The 22083-nt window shown below is 43.8% G+C and overlaps 1 protein-coding gene across 3 annotated transcripts in view; it reads left to right on the top strand.

Annotated features, from left to right (window-relative positions):
- The window catches only part of rbfox3a (RNA binding fox-1 homolog 3a), a 400829-nt gene that overhangs the window by 286202 nt on the left and 92544 nt on the right, over positions 1-22083 (top strand). Inside the window, exon 1 of one of the 3 annotated variants that reach the window (XM_054741309.2) lies at positions 15395-16426. The exons of the other annotated variants lie outside the window; for them this stretch is intronic. Within the exon in view, the coding sequence (XP_054597284.1) occupies positions 16301-16426 (126 nt within the window). The 5' untranslated portion in view covers positions 15395-16300. Of the gene's footprint in view, positions 1-15394; positions 16427-22083 lie in introns of those variants that run through there. 3 annotated transcript variants of the gene reach the window in all.

The following is a 22083-nucleotide window of genomic DNA, read 5'->3' as shown; positions in this document are numbered from 1 at the left end:
CTTCAGACTTGTCGTCTGAGCTGACATACCTGGCGCTGCAGTCTGGTTCCAGCATGTTTCCTGCATGTTTTAGATCATGGGGAGACATTTCAGCTCTCATGTTAAGATGTCAAAACGACAAAAGAACAGTGAGAAGGAAGGTTTTGCTTTCTGTTGTACAAACGGACACTAGAAGCATACCAAACCTACCTAGTCTTCCTTTGATAGCAGATAATTCAACAAGTCTTTTCCAACAGGTTTTGGGTGTAAAACTGAATCAAGCTCCAGAAATATGACACACGTTGTTATTTAATGACTTACAAAGAGATTTTAATTGAAATATTTTCACCTTCCTTCTTAAATGTTTCATGTGTTGGAAATTCTGACAGATAATGAGAATGTAAATGTGTTATTTTTCCATCAATTAAAAAGGTTGTCAAAGTAACTAGTGATTAAAGGGAGTTGAAAATGTAAAAAGTCAAATAGTTTTACATCAAATGTGTTAATTAAAACACTAAACACCAGACCTGCATTTTGGGATTTAATATTTTTTATAAACCAACATATTCCGAGTTGTATTTAGGTTAAATCAGCCTTGTTCGGTCCATTTGAGATACAGATTGTCTCTTGTTTGAGCTGAAATCCCCCCGTCATCTTTTCTCTAGATTTTACATACAAAAGAAGATTTTTCTGCCTTCCTTTTATCAACATTTTGTTTACTTCAGATGCGCCAAATGCAGGATTTAGTGTCACATTTGTTGGAGTGTCTGGCACTTTTTCTCTGAACTCGTACTTCAGCTGCTGCTATTATCAACCGTTTGGAAGTCATTGCTCATTTTGTCAGTCAATTAGTTATTTCAGAAGCATTGTCTTTACGGTGCTGAGGTGTCTGTGCGACGCTTTGATCATATATTTGTTCAAACAGGTTTTAGGAAACAAAAAGCAAGCTGAAGGTTTCTTTGGTGCTGTGGCGTTTGCAATTTTTAAATAAGAGAGCAAAAGGCATCATTATGTTTAGCATAAATAGATGTTTTTGAAAGGGAGTAGAATAAAATAAAATCTCTGTGTTTTAAATAATCAAAGCTGTTGACAAACACTTTTGATGAAGTGGAGGTTGATGACACCTTTTCGTGCCGTTCAGCTAAAAAAGGGAAATAATGAACAATAAGCTCTGGAGTTGAAATAGAGTGAATCAGTAAAGCGGAGTATATCGAGGCCCACCTCCGGATAAAATGTGGCGCTTTAGAAATGATCCAATATGGCTGATGCATCAGCCTCAGCCTCCCCATTGTCTTCCACCCTCAACAACCCCCCCCTTACTCATCCTCTCCCCATAATGCAGCATAGCTTTTGTTCACTCATTCTTTTAACCGTTTCTTAGGCTGCGAGTTGTCACGGCGGGACAAATTAAGGAAGCGGTAATAGGGTTATGTCAAGTAGACGGAGGTGCCGGCTCTGTGTGGATGCCTCCCTCCTTCTGTCTCTGTGAAAGGTTACCGCGCTCACCGGGTTTAGTCTCCCCCGCTGTAATGAGAAAGGCAGAAGACAAGCCTCTATCAGTCCTGCAACACCTACTGACAGATTGCATTTGGAGAGGGGAGAAAAAGAAGCATTAGGGAAAGAGTGAGCGAGCGTCACAGGAAGTAATACAGAAACATGAGCATGACTGATCGCGACGGACATGCTTGACCAGGAAAAACAATCGCTCTCGCCATGGGTGCAGCGGCGTAACATTTACCTATGTGACACCTTCACATCTGTATATGTATGTTTGTAATTTTCTTTTCCCCACATATGCACCATGCAGAGTTCGACACTTTAACATCTTCCATTGAACTATTGATATTATCGCTCCAACCAGGTGGTATTAAAACCAGACATCTTTTTAAAATATTGAGCAGAATTCGCAGCATTATGGTTGGTATAATATTACATTCATGACTCCCACTCGGATATTACGCTCACATTTCTTCCACCTCCTTTGGGCAGATTTTCTGAAACCTTTTTCTCTTCCTGCTGCTGCCGCCGTCGTTCTGGGGCTGACGTCTAGGGAAAATCTCTGATTTCAGCTGCTTTTCCAATGACGGGGGAGTGAAGGGGTCAATTTTTGGCATGTCAGGGCAGGGTTGGCTCTGATGCAATGATGGTGGACGGCTCCAGGCATTTTGATCTGAGAGCGAGTTTTATATCTAGACACAAAATACATTTTAAGACATACAATGAGAGATGCACCAACAGAGATCCACATACTCTGGGACTGAGGCACAGGCACTCTCCCACTCAAACTTTATATTTAGGGCTCAAACGCAAGCATTTATTAAAGTGAACAAGAGCAAGCGAGGCTATTTACAAATGAAGCTATGTGAGACGCCCTTTTTGTGTAAGTACTTAAAAATAATTGAAAGAAGAGTTTTTATTTAAACACAGGCGTTTACAGAATTCAGGGCCAGTTGAAAAGCTTCAGACTCCGACTTCAAAACCAAATCACTTTGAAAAAATAAAGAGCCCATTTTACAGTTGCACACAAATGTAGGATGTTCTTCAAAAAGCCAACTAAAAGTGTTTTACAAGGAAGCTCATGCAAGAAAAGAATTGTGTTTTTCTTTGTGTTATTCTGTTTAAAGCATACAGCTTTAGGTCCTGTCTCTTTAAGACCCCGCCCTCCTTCAGAGGTTCCCGCTCTGCTCTGATTGGTCAGATGAGTTTTCAAAAGAGGCAAGATGCAATAAAGCTTTTCATTCTTTGTAGAGAAGATTTAATCAAGAATAATCTAAAAACATTCAACAAACTATTTGTAATGAATTCAATTGAATGTGTGTGTGTGACACGCGGACTGGTGCTGCGTCTGCAGTGATGCAGGCGTTGTGCCGATCTGCCGTAGTGAAGAGAGAGCTGAGTCGATTTACCGGCCCATCTATGTTCTAACCCTTACCTATGGTTGCGAGCTTTAGGTACTGACCAAAAGAATGAGATTTCGGATACAAGCGGCCAAAATGAGTCCCCCCTTAGAGATAGGGTGAGAAGCTTGGTCATCTGGGAGGGGCTAGGAGTAGACCCGCTGCTCCTTCACATCAAGAGGAGCCAGTTGAGGTGGCTCAGGCATCTGGTTAGATTGCCTCCTGGATGCCTGCCTGGTGAGGTTTTCCAGGCACGTCCAGCCAGGAGGAAACCTAAAGGAAGACCCAGGACACGAGGGACAATTGGGCCATTCCCATCTGTACCGGGTCGGCCCGGGCCGGGTAGCGTAGGTTGTTTACATATCTGGGTGGCCTGGTATTTTTCCGGGCCAACCAAGGCTCATTCTCAGCCCTCTTCTCGAGGGGTCTGCTTCAGGCCGACCAGGGCCAACACACCCACTGCTGACAGCAAATTCACACCTTCCATTAGAGCAAGCCTCTGATTGGTGGGTAGAATCAGCCCACATGGGCTTAAAAAAAGAATGTGTGGAATTAACCGGGCCAGGCTGGGGCTGACTGGGGCTACCCGGCCCGGGCCGACCCGGTACAGATGGGAATGGCCCATATGTCTCACCTGGCCAGGGAATGCCTTGGGATTCCCCCAGAAGAGCTGGCCCAAGTGGCTGGGGAGAGGGTAGTCTGGGCCTCTGCTACTAGGGATGAGCCGGATACTTGTTCCAGACGAGTATCCTGTACGGATAAAGCATTTTTGACGAGTACGAGCATGAAACGAGTAAAAATCGTAAATATCTGTAATCGTACTGAAGGAAAATCCTCATTGGGTAACTGACTGTCTTCACGCTCTGTGATTGGCCAGTCACATAGAGCGCCCGCCCCTCCCTACACACAAAACTCTCTAGCCGCCCGGGAGCGCAGTCCGTCTCATCCACGCACACACACACAGACAGTAACGGATCTTGCTGTGATTGCTTCACTGTTGCTCACATTTCTTCAGTTTTCCCTAGGTTTTCTTCAGCTCGCCTCTTTTTTGGTAAGTTACTTTTTTCGTAACTTACATGATGCATTTGACAAGACAGAGCTGACGTGCTGTGTTAGCCACTACCTCCGCTCCGGTCGGGTTTTTTTTAACTCCCTCTCTCTCCCTCTCTCTCTCTCTCTCTCTCACACACACACACACACCTCAATCCGCATTGTTTTGTTTAACTTTGTGTGGGAAAATGCCAAAACATTAAGAAAAAAAATCAGTTTAATCAAATTAAAATTTAAAAAAAATTTAAAGTTGTGTCTGGTTCTAGCTTTTCATATTTCCTAGTTCCTACTGCATGAGTTCAGATGTATTAATCCATGCACTTGAATATTAATGTTCTGATTTTATTGAAACACTTGTTCTGTAATAGTTCCTTTACTATTGTGATCAAAATATTTAATCTCAATTCTGAGGCACCTCTGTAAATAGTTTTCAAATAAACAATACACATATCAACTTCTGATCAATCCATATCAATTTCAGACTTAAAATAATATATTGATGTAAACCACACCCACTTCCGGTTAAATCACGCCCACTTCCGGGTTATGCCACGCCCATTCCGAGTACAGATACAGATAATTTAGTTGGTTGAACAGATACAGATAGTGGTGTACTCGCTCATCCCTATCTGCTACCCTCATGACTTGACTCTGTGAAATAAAATCACTGGATGGATGGATGGATGGATGGATGGATGGATGGATGGATGGATGGATGGATGGATGGATGGATGGATGGATGGATGGATGGATGGTTGGTGTGTGGGACTGCTCAGTAGATGAACCGTTGTAAAGCCTTTGCATTTTTAGCCAAACAATAAAAGTAGCTCATTCCGCACTGTTGAAATTCTTTATGAAGAAAATCAGAGCATAAGTTACAGAAATAGGTTAAAAGGGAAACATTAAAAGGAATTATGTGTGAAGAAATCCCAAAACACGGATCTGTTAATTCCGCTTTTTCAGTAGCATGTTCCTTTAATCTGCTCTATCCTGAGCACAGAGTTACCTCATAGTAAACCCATGAATCCTGAGAGCTAAACAAATGTTTGTTTTTTGTTCCCACAGCTTGTGAAGCTGAGCTTACAAGCTTCAGTATGATTGCACAGATTTCAGTTTCAGGCATAAAACAACAACGTTTACAGAAACAAACATCAATGAACCAGTTTCCAAAACTACAAACAAATAATAAAAAATAAATAAATACATCAAGACCAGCAGCTCCCAGTGTTGATGTGTGGGGGACATAGGCAAACTCTAAGTAATTTAAACTAATTATGATTGTGATAAATGGATAAAAGAGGTACTGTATGTAAATCGTTGATGTTGTCATGTTTTCTTTAGTTGTTTGTGGCTGTTTTCGGTTGGGGTCACACTTGTCTGCTGCTAGTTGGGCGTCAGAAGCTGAACATTTGACAACCATTTCATCTGGACTGTAACACGATAGTTCCACACGTTCTACGAATGTAATTTAACATTTACTTTTTGTCCCTGAAAATGTTTGAATCTGGTTTCTTTGGGAAAGGAAACTTATAGCCAAGTTCCATACATTTTAGCGACTTCAACAGAAAATAAAAATTGCTTATTACTTTTAATCAACTGATGAAATAAAAAGCTGTCCACGAGGTCTTGACATTTCTATTTCTCAAACTACTCATTTGAAGCTCGGAAAGTTTAGTTCTTTGTGTTGAATTTCTAAAATTAGTCAAACTTCACACACGATGGAATGTATTAGTTACATCAAAGGTAAAACCAAATGTGAAGCGAACCATCGCGTGAGGAAACACCAACAGCATCACTTTTTTGGGGGTAAACAGCAATAGATTTATCTGAAGCATCAATCCACGAGGCACACACGCCAATACAGCTTCAATTCCAACAAAAACACATTTAGCATGAGCGGCGGACGCCCGTCGGCTGCTGCTGCTTCATTCACATTCACAGACACACACATGTTCACACATTCCCTAACACCTCCTGGCCCGACTGTGGTTTGTTACACTCCATTCTAATATGATATGTGTGTGCAGCAGGCCGCTGTGGCCCAGTGCGTCTGACAGTATTGACGTACCATTTCTCACCTGCCGCTGCTAAATATGAAAGCATGGTAGCTGCAAAGTGAACCCCTGACCCCTCTGGGAGACACACCGGCATTCACAGTTGTGGGAAATGGGTCTCTGGTTCCCTAAATGCCTGTTTAGAGTAATGGTCAAACGTATGCCTGCTGGAAGGGAACATTACTGGGCATGACCAATCTGCTCCCAAATGGAATACACTTTATGTCACTGCACCAATCTATGTAATTGACTTGGCGTTGGGCTGAAACCATTATGGTTAAGGGTCTCTTTTTTTCTTCTTTTTTTTACAGAATGTCAATGAAAACTGGAATGCAAGAGGATGGTAGATTGTGAGAATGATTGCTTTGGACAGATATGAATTGTGGGACATTTTGGCTGTAAAGACCACCTGATACGTGTAATGTGTTCGTCAAACTGCACATCCTGTCTCAACACCCAATCCTGACGATCCAAAGCAATACTGGTTTGCATGGCTTCCCTAGAGTATTCAATCCATCCGCAGAATCAGGAGCTGATTTAGGACCCAGACCACAGGTGAATGCAATTAACTAGGTGGCAGAAGAGGGAAGCAGCAGCTCTCTGGACCCTGAGGATTGGATTCGAGAACATTGGTCGGACTTATTGATTGGTACTAAACTTAGCAATGGCATGATTACAGTGCTGTTAGGTTGGTGTGTGTGTGTGTGTGGTCTTGCACCTCCGGGTTAAAAATGAACAAAATGTAGTTCTGTTGGAAGATTTACTCCTGTGTGCTGAGACTTGGTGGTTTAGACTGGGCTGTCTAGAGCAAAAGACTGTAACAAGATCAAATGATGTTTCTGAAATTAAATCCTGAGGGAGGAAGGTGGAACATCTGGGTTTGGACCCTTTGTTTTGTGTGCATGTTTGAGATTCTGGTGTGGGGTACGTTATTTGTGTATGTGCTTGTTTTTTTTTACAATAACTAGCATCTTAATGAGAGTTTTGTGATGCCATGATTGTTTTCCCTCGATCAGGTCAATAATATCTAACTGGGCTTTGAGTTGTGGTTTTATTGGATATTTCTTAACTTCGTACTTAACAGAAAAACCTTTTCCTGATAAATAAAAATAGTGGAAAATAACAAAGAAAATTTGAGCTGTAAAGAACCTGAAATCCTTCTAGTGGCTGGCTGCAGTGCGTTGTAAGCCCCGCCCCTCAATGTAAACTCATATAATATTGTCCTGACTTATCATTGGACAGCGGTAGCTCATGAGGTAAAACAGGTATTCCAGTGATCAAAAAGTTGTAGGATCAATTCCTGCTCCCAGCAGAGAATGCTGCTTTTGTGTCTTTGGGCAAGACATTTGACCCAACTTGCCTGCTGATGGTGCCTGTGCTAGGCAGCCTCGCCTCTGTCAGTGGGTTCCAGAGCAGCTGTGGCTACATTGTAGCCCATCACCTCCATTGTGTAAATGGATGAAAGATAGACTCTAGTGTAAAGCACGTTGGAGTCCTCTGGCTCTGAAAGGTGCTGTACAGGTGCGGGTCATTTATCATACAGTAAACAGTAAATTGTAAAAGGCCTGCATTTCTTCTTAGGGTTCTACAACCCCCCAAGGTGCTTTACAACACAATCAGTCATCCACCCATTCACACATACATTCACACGCTACAATGTAGCCACAGCTGCCCTGGCAAGACTTCCAAACACAGGTGCCACCAGTCCCTCCAATCACCACCAAGGTGGGTTAGGTGTCTTGCACAAGGACACAACAGCAGCATTCTCTGGTGGGATCAGGGATTGTTCTTACAACCTTTCAGTCACTGGAAAAGCCACTCCACCTTTTGAGCTACTGCTGCTACTGCACTGTAAGTGTATTTTTCCAGAAGTTCCTCCTGTTGATTCATGTAACTCTGAAGTTGCTGCAAGTTTCTTAGTTGTTTAACGCTTAAAAAGATCATGAATTTGTCCCGGTGAGTCGGCAGGGCATGGTACTCGCTCAGACTCAAGTTCCAGGAATATGACATGGTTTTGCTGTTGAACAGGTTATGTTTTATGGAAGTTGACGGTTTGTTGCAAGAAGCAAATCTTTCATGCAAATTTCATTCAGTGGAGAGATTGGAATGGACCCCAGCATGTATTGTAATAAAATTTAGATTTTTTTTTTTCCTGGACATGTAGTACAAATAGTGAAAAGTAGGGGAAGTTAGATAACTCTTTAAAATAAGTAGGACATTTATTATGAAACAAATCATCATGTGAATCTTCTAAAAACAATTTAACAGTCAAAGTCAGGCCTTGAACCTTTCACAGACAGCAGAAATTGAGGTACCTGTGGGTGAGGTGGAGAAATGAAAGGAAGTGCTTTTGCAAATCAAATAATAGAAAATCCATGGAGTGGCACAGCGTTGCTGAAGCCGTCAATGCTGAGTTCTTCAGAGAGATCTGTGGCGGATATAAAAAAATGATCCAATCTGGATTCGATCCCCAGACTCCCGGGTGAAAGTCAAGTGCGCTAACCAGTCACCCAAACAGAGATCTCCCTTATCCAAGTAGCCAGGGTGCATGATCAATCAGGTCACAGTGACGGGACACACACACTGTCACAGACACATGACGTTCTGTCTCAATCTGTCCCCCTGCTGATATTCTGCATTCCGTATTCTGCGCTTCAATCTGTGTGTGTGTGTGTGTGTGTGTGTGTGTGTGTGTGTGTGCGCGCACACGCGGATGTGTGTGTCTGTACTCACGCGTGTGTGCATGTGGGGGGTCTTGTTCTGTGTGAAAACGAAGCGGTACAAGTGATAATGCTGCAGGATTTCATAATTGTATCTTCTCAGCAGCAGCACTGCAGGTGCTCTCCATGTCCAACATGTGCGTAAGCCAGGTCCTTAGTCAACTTAAAGTTGCGCACATTTTTCCGCTAAGTTTTCTTTCATAAATCCCAAAGTTTGCGTGGAAAGTTGCTTACGCATTTTTCCGACCCCGTTTTGTGCGTAATATAAATACTTGATAAATGAGGCCCCTGGAGGGATGCTGCAGCTTTAGTTCTCAGATACTTCGCCACACCAGCAGCACCCATCATTTATAAACAGACACCAGAGCTGCTGGGATTATGTTATAATTTTAACACTAACAGAATTATGCATTTGTAAGTATACCTCTTTAAGCAAGGCTCTTTGTTTCACTCCACTTCATGAAGACAAAATGGTTGAATACAACTTTGCCGGCTGACACATTAGCCTATCCATGTACAACTGGAGTCACACGCTTACATGCACCATGTGACATCATCCCCACGAGCGACTGTTGCCGCCACTGAATTTTTCATCATTGATCTGATGTGATTTCCACGCTTGGCTGTCTCTGCCCTGTCAGCTCTCTCTCGATCATAGCCTCCCCTGGCCTGGAGGGCTAACAGGTCGTGAGCCGTCGCCCCCGTTTGTTGTTCCCCCCACCATGCTTCAACAAAACTCTTCCCTGTCTTTCACCCACCACCTCGGGCTATCACACACACCTTGGCTTGGATGCTTTGTAGCCACAAGCATGTTAGACCTTTGGATAAAAGGGTGGTAAACGCTCAATGTATTGACACTGATGGGTCTGTGGAGATAAAGCACCCCCTCCGTTTTTGTCTTGTCAAAGCAGCTGCAGCAGCGACCCATTGTGTGTGTGTTTGTGTGTGTTTTGGATGTAGATGGCATAGCATGGTGGATGGATGATGTATGACTGCGTGGGAGGCAGAGTCAGTAACCCTTGGCTTTTACTCTGCCTTCTCCAATAGCAGCTTTTGAAATGTCCTAATATCTGGCCAGAAGTCGGTGAGCGATGGCCGTAGCCAACTTGCTGATCGTAGCACCAGGTGCATTAGTTTGCCATAAAGAATTCGTGATTGTGAGACGCAGCAGGCGAAAACATATGAGGATGAATGACACCATATAAAAGGCAAGCTCTGTTTCAAAATCCATTAGGGAGGCAAGTGCCTCGGCTCAGAATGCAGCAGGCCTTAGATCCAATCGGAGCCTGGAAAACAGATCACTCTTGCTGTTACTCCCTCAACTGTCCATTTAATCAAAAATGTTAATCAATGCATTAGAACAAAAAGATGAGCAACATAGGTGTGTCATCTCTAACAGATATGACACAACCTTTAATTAGTGGGGATCCCTGAAGCTCTGGGCCTGAGAGATAATCAGTGGACCTTTAGCGAGAGCACAACCCTGCGCTCTCTGGGTACCCTCAGGGCAGGCTGATCGAGACGTCCTCCTGCCCCCTCCCACACCAAGGCTGGCTGGCACTCTGGAGATGCCAGATAATGAGGAAGCCTGTCAGAGGGGCACTTCAAGGGTGCCCCCTCCAAAGACCTCGGTGCTTCTTAACAAAATCCACTAGCACCAGGCAGTTTGCTTGTTTTGTGTGGAGGTCTGAGCTGTGTTTCCTGCAGGGGGAAGCGTTTCCCCACAGCTCTGCAGACTTTACCACAAATGCTCTAACCCATCAAAATGTTTGTCATTTTTTTGTGTGTTTACACGTTTTGATTTGTGCACAATGTCCATCTGACCTGCTCGTGCTGTTTAAACTCTGGTGGTCGTCCTGATGGGGGAGCTGTGTCCATGTTGAAGCACAGAGTAGAGTGGTGTGGAACTGCTGCAATCTGGATATCCACCCAGCCACTGACTTAACCTGTGATTCGTTTAACATGAAAACCACTTTTTACCACACTGTGTACACATATTGTTCTGTGATAGTTCCCAGATCAGATCTAAATTATGAAAAGCCTAAAACTACAAAAAGCAAATGCCACCATGTGATTTTATGATTTGAGGATATTTGTTGTGTGTTTTAAAATGATCAAACTTTGCTGTATTTTTTTTTGTCGCTAAAAACAAAAACTTTCAGGGCTTAAAAAAAATTAAGTGGTAGAGATAGATTCATCAACATTTGGTTGAACTATGACCTAAAACGAGAGTAAATGTGTTATAAATATGTGTTTAAAAAGTGTTAGTTGAGGTGATAACATTGTTCAAAGCTGGCCCATAAATCAACCCAGGAAACCAATCATGTTATCTTTACATCTACTGATTAAAGGAAAGACTAGCAGTCAAAAATATATTTAAATTAAAGAAAAAAGGGGAAATAAATCATCAACTGAAGTCACACAAGGTGATTCATTTATTTACTTTTTACACTGATTGTTTTCATTTATTCATATTTTAAAATATATTTGCAGGAATGCTTTAATTTTGTGTTTTTTTAATATTTGAAAATTCTAGTTAAGATTCTTTGGTGATTACAATATTTAACGCACTCAAAGATCTGCTCAGCTGAATTAATTACTAAATTGCATGAAGTTATTTTACTTACAGTCCATTATTCTGTAAAGTAAATTAATCAGGAGGGAAAAAAAACAAAATTAATTTTTGAGAAACTGTCTGAAGGTCTTCTGAAATGTTTGATTCAGAGACTCGTTCAGATAAAACAGAAACAGCATTGTGTGGCTTTTGGGAGTTAACATGCAAACAAACACACACACACACACACACACACACACACACACACACACACACACACACACAGCGACTCGTAGTTGAGAAATAACTGCACAAATAAATCTGATAAACATGACAATATCCTACATTTATTACAAGAGAGACAGTGTTTATAAAAGTGTGTGATGTCACAGTCGCTGATGTTGTTGGTTGATGACACAGAAACTAAGTAATTCACAGGTTTTTTTGTTGAAGTTGAGCATAAAATGTTGGTTGAACTCTAGATTTTCAGTTATCCTAATCATGACAGGTTTTTATTTATTTTAGTTTTATTTTTTGTTTATTTGTTTTTTTAGACTTTTAATAGCTCCAGCTTATCTGCCAACTCTAATGATGAAGGTGGTGTGAACAAAATCAAGAAGAGTCCAGCCAGGTTTTTAAAACTGTCTGAGGAACAGAACAAACAAATATAACGTGTTATGCTTCTCTGTGTTTCTCGGAGTGGATGGATGAATAAAACATAAGTAGATAAAAAGAGGAGGGACGGGTATTTGAGTCACAGAACTCGCTTCTTCTGATAGCAACCGGTTTCTGTAAGAAGTCAAAACAGTTTTCATAGATTATATATTTTTATTAAGAATATTATAATTTTAAAGTTATTACCTGTGAGCATTTTAGGGTGAGTGACCTTATTTGATCACAAACATAAAAAGCGAGTCACCCTCACATTTTAGCTAATAAACTTTATAAATAGGTGTCCATTGTTATTATTTTAGGATTTTGTTGCGTCTTATTTAAATAACCAGTCTAAAACGTCAGTGTAGCGCCCTCAACAGGTTAAAAGTCTACACCACATTTGAATGTCAATCAGCCATCGCTATTGGCTAAAACGATACCCAGTGATGCAGCCAGAGCAGCGTGATGTCTGCTGCTCTCCAGCCGTGGGGTAAAGAAGCAGCCAAGTCTGATCCACGCCTCCTGCTGGCTCGGCCACTCACAATCAGATACGTCGCAGAGCCATTTGCCTCCTCTAAAGAACCTTCTTCCCTTTCGTCTCTGTTCTCTGGAGAAGGAAGTGAAGAGAAATCCTCCAGACCAGGAAGTGTGCTGCCGTTACTCCACCTGAGTTGAGTATGTGTTAGTGTCTGTGGTTTTAGTTGCTGCTGTTTCCAACGGAGTATCTCTGAGCAGGTGTAGCAGTGGGGGGGGGGGGGGGGGGGGGTGTCTGTCAGTTCACTGCTGCCCTCTCGGCCAGGCAACGCCTCCTTTTAGTGCATTTTCTAAACAGGAAGTGTGGAGTAAGATTCTGCTAAGGGGGTGACTTGCTCTTTAAAGCAGAAATCAGATGTTTTTATGTCCGAGTGCCCCATCTAGAGTAGGACAAATGTATCACACCTTAATGCCCTATCCCTTCCTCTGTGGTTATGGCTGAACGCAATACCTCTTATTCATGAACGCTCACCTCTAACTGGCCAACAGAGCAAAAACATGTTGTTCTACAAACATTATTCTCATGTTATGCTGTTTATTCATAACCATCTGCATCAGCCATGGTACTTCTGCAATGGTGTGTGCGCACTCACTGATTGACATGTGTACATAAATGGATGTCTAACAATGTTGGCTAATGCTGAGCAGCGCTCAGTTCAACATGCATGGGGCTCTGTGGGACAGGAGATGGGGTTAGCAAAAAGAAAAAAGATGCATTGTAAAACTATCACTTTTACATATTTAGAAAAATAATTGTGCAAAATTCCTGAAAGAGGAAAAATTCCAGATTGCTGCTCTAAAAAAATGGCGTGCCAAAACCATTTATTTAAATAAAAAAAAGGTTAAAAAAACAAAAACGTGAACAAAATCATGAAAATCAGGAGGTTCAAAAACAGTAAAAAATAAATAAAATGAGATGTTTTTAATAGCAGCCTTTAACATTCAGTTGTTGACATGTTTTTAAATACCATATTTTATTTGTATTGATGCTCTTGAAGAAGTTGAAGCGTTTGAACGTTTGGCCAGAGTTAAAGGAAATAAACAGTCAACTCTTATGATGATTAGTGTGAGTGTACGATATCGATCAGCGGTCATACGATGAACGGCGGAGAATGTGCCGCCAATCGTTTGGGCCCCATTAGTCGCTGCTGGTACTGCCTTTGATTATTGCTGACTGAGCTCTCAGGGCATGTGATGGCTTTTTACTGCTGGAACTGCAGCTTTTCCCCCTTGTTTTGAAAACCACATTAAAATAACACCAGCTCGTGTCTCACCAAAGCCGCATCTTGTGTACGGCAATGCTTTTCAGAGGAGATTAAACCCAGATTTGAAAGCTTGTAATGCCTGAAACCAGCTCAACACAAGCGTGTGCACACCTGCACGAACACGCGCAAGTCCTGCCTCAGGGGGTGAATCCTGTTCTGTAGCCGGCCAGTAACACATGCTCTGGAGATAGACGCTTTAGTCGTCAGTGACAGTGATGATGATGGTGATTGTGGTAATAATGATTATGCTGATTATTACAGGCCTGCCACTGGAATGTGGTGATTACACGGCACAAAGAAACAGAGGAAGACAAAGGGCAACAGAGACAAAAATGATGATGATGATTCAGATTCCTTTTTCTTTTTTGTTAGTGATCAACTGTGAGCTGTTTGCAGTTGCTGTTGAGCTTGCTTTAATTGGTGGAGCTGCAGTGTGCGGAGTTAACCGAGGATATGTCTGCTGCGTTTGAGGGCTTTGATTTCACATGACAAAAAGAAAAGGCACCGTTGAGAAAATTCCAGCAACTCCCTTTGAAGGGAGTGATCTGGCAGTGCTCGTTTGAATTATTAACTGGGTGAGACAGACAGACATGGTGGAAAAAGGGAGCAAATGAGTGAGAGACAGAAAAACACACAGAGAGACAGACAGGGAGAGGGATTCTCCATCTTTAGCAGGCGAGCCGCTCACCCTGAACCAAAGAAGGTATCCGTGGCGACCGATCTTTTGCATCAAACAGTCGGGTCAGTTATTCCCAACGAGATAGCTGCTGGAGAGGTGAGCTCTTATTTGAGTTAATGATGCTTTATTATTTGGTTTCTCTGAACAAATACGCAGATGAATTAGTAATTAGAGGCCAACCATCCCCCTGCATCCTGCTTGTGTAATCTACAGTGGGAGGGTCCCTCAGTTGTCCTGTCTGGTCGCAGACGTTTAATCACAAAATAAAGAAGAAACTGAATTTAAGCAAAGATTCAAACATTCACATTTCTTGTAGCTGCAACAGAACCAGCCAGAGAAACGGTTGTGACAGGCCTGCACCCACTTTAACAACCAGATCGCAGAAGCGTGTTTGAGTCGAGTCAAAAAGCCGCATCAATCTCATCCTCACTCCTTTCTGTGGCATTTTTCACAATGCTGTTATTCTGGCTCTGGCGTATGAAGATAACATCCCTGTTTTTAATCCTGCCCACGGAGCTCAGATTGTCTTTGTTGTGTTTTCCAACCAGAGAAACCGCCGTGAATGAGCACAACACCAGAACTATATAAATCACAGAGGAGAGGGAAGAGAAAAAACACATGGACAGCGATTTGGAGACTAGAAAGATGCTTCTGAAGAGATGAAAATGATGGTGCGAGGATAGAGTTTGATGGTGAAACTGTCTCACTGCACCCCCCTGGTGTTGCCACCCCCCTCCGGCTGCCTCTTGGATCCTGCAGATTCTTAAATTTGTGATTTTGGCCTTGATGAATAAAACATGCTTGAACTTGACTGTATTAACAAGAATCACAAGCTGGATGGAGGCAACACCTTGTTGTACTCGGGTGTTGACCCACGTTCCTCCAGACTCTGCTGAGACATCGCGGTTATGAAACCAGGTTCAGGACCGCCCCTCCACCCCGACTTGCCTCCCTATCAAACCCGTGCATGTGATGTAATGAGCCCATCTTGTGCATTCTCTTTGTCTGCTTCTTTTAAAGTCGTATCAAACAGAATTGATCAGGGAGATGCATTCAAAGGAAGCTCCGAGTTGTTTTTCTCGTACAGTTTAGCGTGCTCTACCGTACATGCTTGGCTGGATGGATGTTTATGGCTCAGAGCAGATGAAGAGGGATGGCACGACTGGGCCTAATAGCAGCCTGCTTTGGTTTTAATGCATCTTTCTCTGCCTTCACAGATAGATCTGCCATGCATGCATGTCCTTGAGTGCACAGGCTGAGGAGCAGGAGGTGGTGCCGGCCACTGAGGGTGTGTGTCTGTGTGTGTGTGTTTTATGTGTGCGTCTGAGGGGTGGGGTGCAATTAAAAGGCAGCATGCAGCATCCCACGAGGTGCTAATGCCCAGGATCAGCTGTTCTAATGTCGTTCACATCCCCTCTGTTATTCAGCCGGCCCGTTTGATGTATAAATCCACCAGGGACTTCATCAGCACCCCGAACCCCCCCACTCCACCCCCTCCTTCTCATCCTACCACCATCTCTTTCATACCCCCACCCTAACCTACCCAACCCCTAGTCGGCTGTGCAACCCCTCCTCCTCCTCGGCTTGCACAGAACCTCCCCTTCTGTGTCTGAATGCTTATGTTGGCTTTTATCGCACACAAAGTAAACAGCGTGGCGGCAGGGATAGTGAGAAAGAGAGGCAGAGAGGGAGCAGTGGCGATAAAGGTGGAACATGCACATTGTCTGCGTACTGCTCGCCTCCCTGCTGCATCTCCAGTAGAGACACAAAAGACAGCAGGAAAAAAAGGGACATTTGAAAAGACGAGAGGAAGGCTGAGGGAAGGAAGTGATCCGAGGAGAGACAGAGAGAGTGAGAGAGTGAGGGGAAGCCAGAGGAAAGAAAGAGAGAAGAGCAAAAGGATCTCCCTGCTAAATGCGCAAAGCGTCCCGTCACCACACGCTGAGCTCCATGGCCAACTCCGGCTGTCTGCTGCTCTCCGGCTCCGGGATGCTGCCTCACTCGCTCCCGTGTCCCCCTGCGTTCCTCTACCTGACCGAGGTAAGAATGAATGAAGCTGGCTTTGTCGTCGTCTCCACTCCTCCTATTCCTCTCCTCTTCTCTCACTCTCCATCCGTCCCTTTCATATCCCTGTGCGCTCCTCGGCGGCACGTGATAGCATCGCGCTCGCTTTGTGTTGTTACCCAGAGTTCTTTTACCCCACCCCTTCTCCCCCATCTAACCCTTGACCCTCACCCTACCCTTGTGAAAGTAAAGATGCAGAATGGGTTTGGCTTCCTCTCTGAGCTTGAGACCCTTGATTTTTCTGAGTGAAATGAAAGCGGTCAGTTACTGTGAGTGGGATCGCTCTGTGTTTGTGTACAAGAGTAGTTTCATGGCTCGTGGTGCTGAGAAGTGTTCCCTCGGTCAGTCTGCTGCATCAGTCGCTTCTCTGCCGCTCACACGTCAACTCCTCAGTGTGTGATCTACTTTTTCAAATAGACTTTTATGTGCTGCCAACTTTTTTCTGTCAAAAGGAGGAACGTGATGTTCTGAACGTAGTCCTTGCTGTGTGTGTGTGTGTGTGTGTGTGTGTGTGTGTGTGTGTGTGTATGTGTGTGTGTGTGTGTGTGTGTATATGTGTGTGTGTGTGTGTGTGTGTGTGTGTGTGTGTGTATGTGTGTGTGTGTGTGTGTGTGTGTGTGTGTGTGTGTGTGTTTTCTGTGCGTGTGCTGACTCAACCCCAGAATGTGTGAGGCCTGCTGAAATTTCACAAATGCTCCACTTTCCTGTAATGCGTTTGTCACTTAAGTGTGTTCATTTTTTATTTATTTATTTATTTATTTATTTATTTGTGTAATTTCACCCTTTTCTGCCTCATTTTCATTCTTATAAATCTATTTCTCCCCGTTCAGTTTTAGGGAACTTTAAAGCCGGAGTAAAACCAGGTGTCTGGTGAGAACACACCCTCAGATCTGCAAAAAAGAAACTAAAACATGATCACTCCATAAAAACATTGAACAATGATGTGTAACTTTGAACACACACCTCCTTTTTTTGGTCCTGCTCTTTTGCAAATTGATTGTGCCACTGATCCCCTCGTTTGGTGAAACTCGAAGGCTGCAATTTTCTGATGGCAGGTGAAAAAATCAACAAGGTGACTCTTCAGAGCCCGCCTCTCTGCTGAATTATTCACATGTTTTAATTCAGCGAGTTGGGATCAGGAGCGCTCTTACTGCCGGGATGATGGGTGGGCGACTGTATTAGGGCCGAGCGTCCAATTCCGATTTTACTGCCGAGCGCATGTGTTGCAGTAAACAGCGTGTTACTGCAGTGATTGAGCTGGGAAATAACAGTGAGGCTGTTCGCGATGAAACTCCTGATTTCCTCATTTTCGACCACACTCCCCGCTCCTCTGCGCCCCTCAACATCATGGTAATGGCCTCGCCGCCCTTCCACCCATCTGCCCAAAGTGGGCACTCCTCACCGTGCAGGCTGGATGGGGCATTTGGACGACCAGGTGCCACCAACTGCTGAGCAGCCAAAACCATCTCCCCTCAGTCTCTGATGAAATGGTATTTAAAGTGTGGTGTCTAACAGAGGTGATAAAAGGAGGCATGTGACGGCATGGAAGGCGTTTCCCCTCCCTGTGGTTTTACTTGGGCTTGTGGCCCCGTGGTTTTATATCAGAGATGCTTTAAGCTTCTCCCCACCTGTTAAAATGTCAGTGAACTTAGTTTAGGTGGGTTTACCTTCCACTACACCATGTCACTTCCAAATCCTCAGGAAGCCTCTACAGCCAGTGTGTGTGTGTGTGTGTGTGTGTGTGTGTGTGTGTGTGTGTTCACCGTCCTTTAAAAGTCCAAGACAGCTGAAATTTAAACTTCCTGCGTGCTATTTTTATGAAACATCCCTTTCTTTTTCCAAACCCTTTAATGTCTCAGCAGCTTTTCTTCTTCCCTCCTCCCGTATCTTTTTCTTTTTTCCTCCTCTCCTTTCCGGTAAATCCTTGCTCCGCAGTGCTGCGAGGGGAAGCAACCCTCTGAATCACGCTGTGGCCAGCGTCCCGTCTCCCCCTCCTACACCCACCTTCCCTCCTTTCCTCCTGCATCACCCATCCTTCGTAGCATGCAGCCTGTGTGACAACCCCCCCCCCCCCCCCCACCACCACCACCACCACCACCACACACACACACACACACCACCACAGTGCAAAACTGCAGCATCGGCTCATGTGAGATGACAGCCAGTGAACAGAAGGGGAATAGATTGAGGTGATAGCCTCTGCCTCACAGTTTGTTTGCATTTCAAATAAGACACTGTATTAAGTTGGGTGCCGAGCAGCTTTGCTTGTTATGTGGGAACATGGCGCCGCGTGATATCACAGTAAGACGGGAGTTTATTACATAAAAGATTAGCAAAGCATACCTTGCCTTTATTTGTGAGCAGCGGTGTTTGGGTGTGTGTGTTCCCAGGCAGTTTGCTTTGATGCTCTTTGCAGTCGACTGCAGTGCGTACGAATCCCTGCTAAATGTTTGTCTTCATTAACACAAGGAGAGACTTCCTGCCGTGTGGTGGGAGAACTGTGGGCTCCTGGTTATGACAAAAAAAGCAGCAAAATCTGTGGCAGTGTGGCGGAGCTGCGGAAGGGCCGTTCGGGTTCACCGCCACTCGGGGTGCCGGCTTCATCCCTCTGCAGGATGATGTCACTTTTCATCTACCCTCAATTTGTATTGTACCGGCTCATTTCGTGAGTTATAGTGCCGGATATTGAGGGAGTTATGAATTACAGTGTGGTGAGGCTTTTATGGGATGCAATGCTCAGTGCCCGCTGTAGGCCTGTATCAAAGTATAAATTTATTTATGGCGTATGCCGACGCTGACGAGGTAACGCAGGTTTGCTCATGGTAGTTAGTAGCTGTCTTCACAGTCATAAAAACATGGCATCTCATGGATTTTCTATTTACCAGGCGCTGGGTGGGCATATGGCAACGCTCATAAATGTAACTCTATTATCCAAGACGGTGGCATTTGGAGGGAAGCACGGTGTTACTTAAGCCTTAAAGAGAACACTGTGCTTGTTATTGTCTCCGTGTCACATCTCAGTCTGTCTTTGCCTAAGACTTATCTCCACATCTCACGTTTTCTAAAATTGCCTTCCTTTGATTCGTAATTGGATTTTCTATCCTGGCATTCCTGCGCTGATGTCTTTTGTTTTTGTTGCATCCATTGATTTTTCTTTCTCTCTTTTTTTTGTGTGTGTGGCTGTTTTGAATTCTCCTCTCCCTCCAACCGAACACGGCTTCGGTGTCGTTCTAAGTGGTTAGGTCATCGAGAAGGGGGCGATCCTTTCATGTTGGTGGATCCTGGGAGGAATTACCCCGGCGCTCTGGTTTCAGCCCTCCCCCCTCCTCCTTTTGCTGATCTCTTTTCTACGACTGCCCTGGTACGACTCGCTCTCGTCACACACACACTCTGGGATCTGGTTGAAGGCAGAGAGAGGAGCGCTGGGAATACCCGGGAAACCCCCCCCCCCCCGATCCTGCCTCCCAAAGTGCCGTTACTCAGAGGGGCTTTATATATCCAAGGATTCAGCTCGTAGGCCTCCAGGGCATGGACTAACCGTACAGAGACGACTCCTTCCTTGGAATAAATGTTGTGGACCGAGCTGTAACTGGAGAAGGTTTTCCTAACTGGGGAGGTTGAACACTAACTGGTCCTCATGCTAGCTCTGGTTTGGCCAATGTGGGTGGAGCAGGGTTTGAGAAATGAGTTCAGTTTTTTTTCCCATCTTTAAATTCTACATGTTGGCAAATTAATCAGTCTATAATTTGTCCACTGAAGATAAATGTGTTTTCCTACTTGTTACTTTAAAAGGTTCACAGAAATTCCCCGAATAAATAAAATTCTAGAGTAGAAAATTGAAAAAGAAATCAAGTCCTTTCCAAATCACGACGTTGTCGTGGAAGTCTGTAATCTATCTTTAAACTTTCCCGGTGAGCCAGAAATAATGGGAATCCTGGCTAGAATTAGAAATAATTCAGAGATAATTAAGACTCAATGACTGAAGAGTTTGAAGAGAATGTTCGTGATTTGTTTGGAGTTAGGTCCTGAATAAACGTCATTCCAAATCAAAACTTGCAGATGTTCTCACAGTTTTGTGCTTCTAACCAGTGATCTGAGTTTAAAGTGGTGGTGTGTGTTTTCCCTGGTGACAGAGGGCAGTACGTACCTACATCACTGCAAGCAAGCAGTATTTTTGTGTTTGAGTAAGACCTTACCAACGGATGGCCATTAGGGTCAAAAATCCCTGGGAGCTCAACCTCCAGCAAAACAAGAAAAACATCAGACTTCCTTTCATCGTGGGTAATGAGTGATAAACAGCAATGTTCATGAATTGCAGGAATTTTGTAACTGCTTGTTGCAAATCAGCAAATGCATTTCATCTTCACGGGCTCCCGTAGAAGGAAACGTGGCATCAAAGATGGCGACGCCCAGAGACTTAGGGTGTTTCTCAATGTCAAGGGGCCTGACCTTGCAAGGTGATGTCTTGCAAGGTCACGAAAATAGACTATCAATGATGAACAAGAGTCTGCTTCTAGACCTGCAGAAAAGGGACACACATACATCAGGAGCAAGCTAGCACTGCGTCAACCTGATGATGAAATATAAAATCAACATTGTTTAACTGAACAATCACACGATAATAAATCACAGTGCATTTAGTGCCAACCACAGCCTTAAGACATGTGTTGAACGTGCCCAAGTCCATACTTATGAGAGCACCATGTGAGCACCTGTGTGTGTACACGCACTTGTCTATGTAAGGTTTCTCTATAGGAGCGTCCAGTAGAGAGTGTGAGGGACGACAGATCCGCCCCCCAAAGATGTGAGCCTTTTATTTTTAAATGGTGTTTATATTTGTTAAATTAAACATGTAAGCGAGTTACTACCTGCTAGCTACTGAAGTTGAAACTACTAAGCAGCTAACCAACCATAGATAACTTCTTTGGATCTAAGAAAAACCATTTTAAATTAGTTAACTTACTTTTAAACTTGAAATTTGCCCCAGAAGTAGCTGCCGGCTTCTGATGCGCCATCCTATTGATACTACCGCGTGTATTCTGGGAAATTTTTGACTAAGGCTAGGCTACAAGACACCCCCCGTGTGTCCTTGCTCAGCTAGCTTAACGGCTAAGAAACAGAGAACAAACACCTCGGTATAGAGCTCCGGGAGTTGACGTCACTTCTCCCGGCATGCAACAGTTCAAATTGAAACGGCGCCATATTGGCAGGCAGAAGCCGGCAGCTGGACTATTTGTTATTGTCAGAAAACTCAATCAAACGGGAAATATGGTAGATTCCTGTTGTGCCCCAGGATGCAGAACAGACGCGGACGACATAAGGAATGAGCCATCTACAGGATTCCCCAAGATCCGGAGCGCCGCAAACGTTGAATCATTGTAATAAGACGCACTAGTGACCGGGCTAAAATGAAACTGTGGGATCCCGAGAGTAAAGGTTTTCGCTTATGCAGCGACCACTTCATATCAGGTACTTAAACCAACGTTTCCTCAACTGTGTATGGTATTTATTTTAAATGCTTTTATTTCGATTCTTAGTGGGCTTCCTAAACTTATTTTGGCGTGGCTTTTTCTGTCTTATTACTCATAGCAACAAGTAAACATCACGTAAAACGTTGCCTCGTGAGTTCTGCG

This window comes from Nothobranchius furzeri, chromosome 5 (assembly GCF_043380555.1).
Source record: "Nothobranchius furzeri strain GRZ-AD chromosome 5, NfurGRZ-RIMD1, whole genome shotgun sequence".
NCBI lineage: Eukaryota > Metazoa > Chordata > Actinopteri > Cyprinodontiformes > Nothobranchiidae > Nothobranchius > Nothobranchius furzeri.
This window is presented reverse-complemented; position numbering and strand designations above follow the sequence as displayed.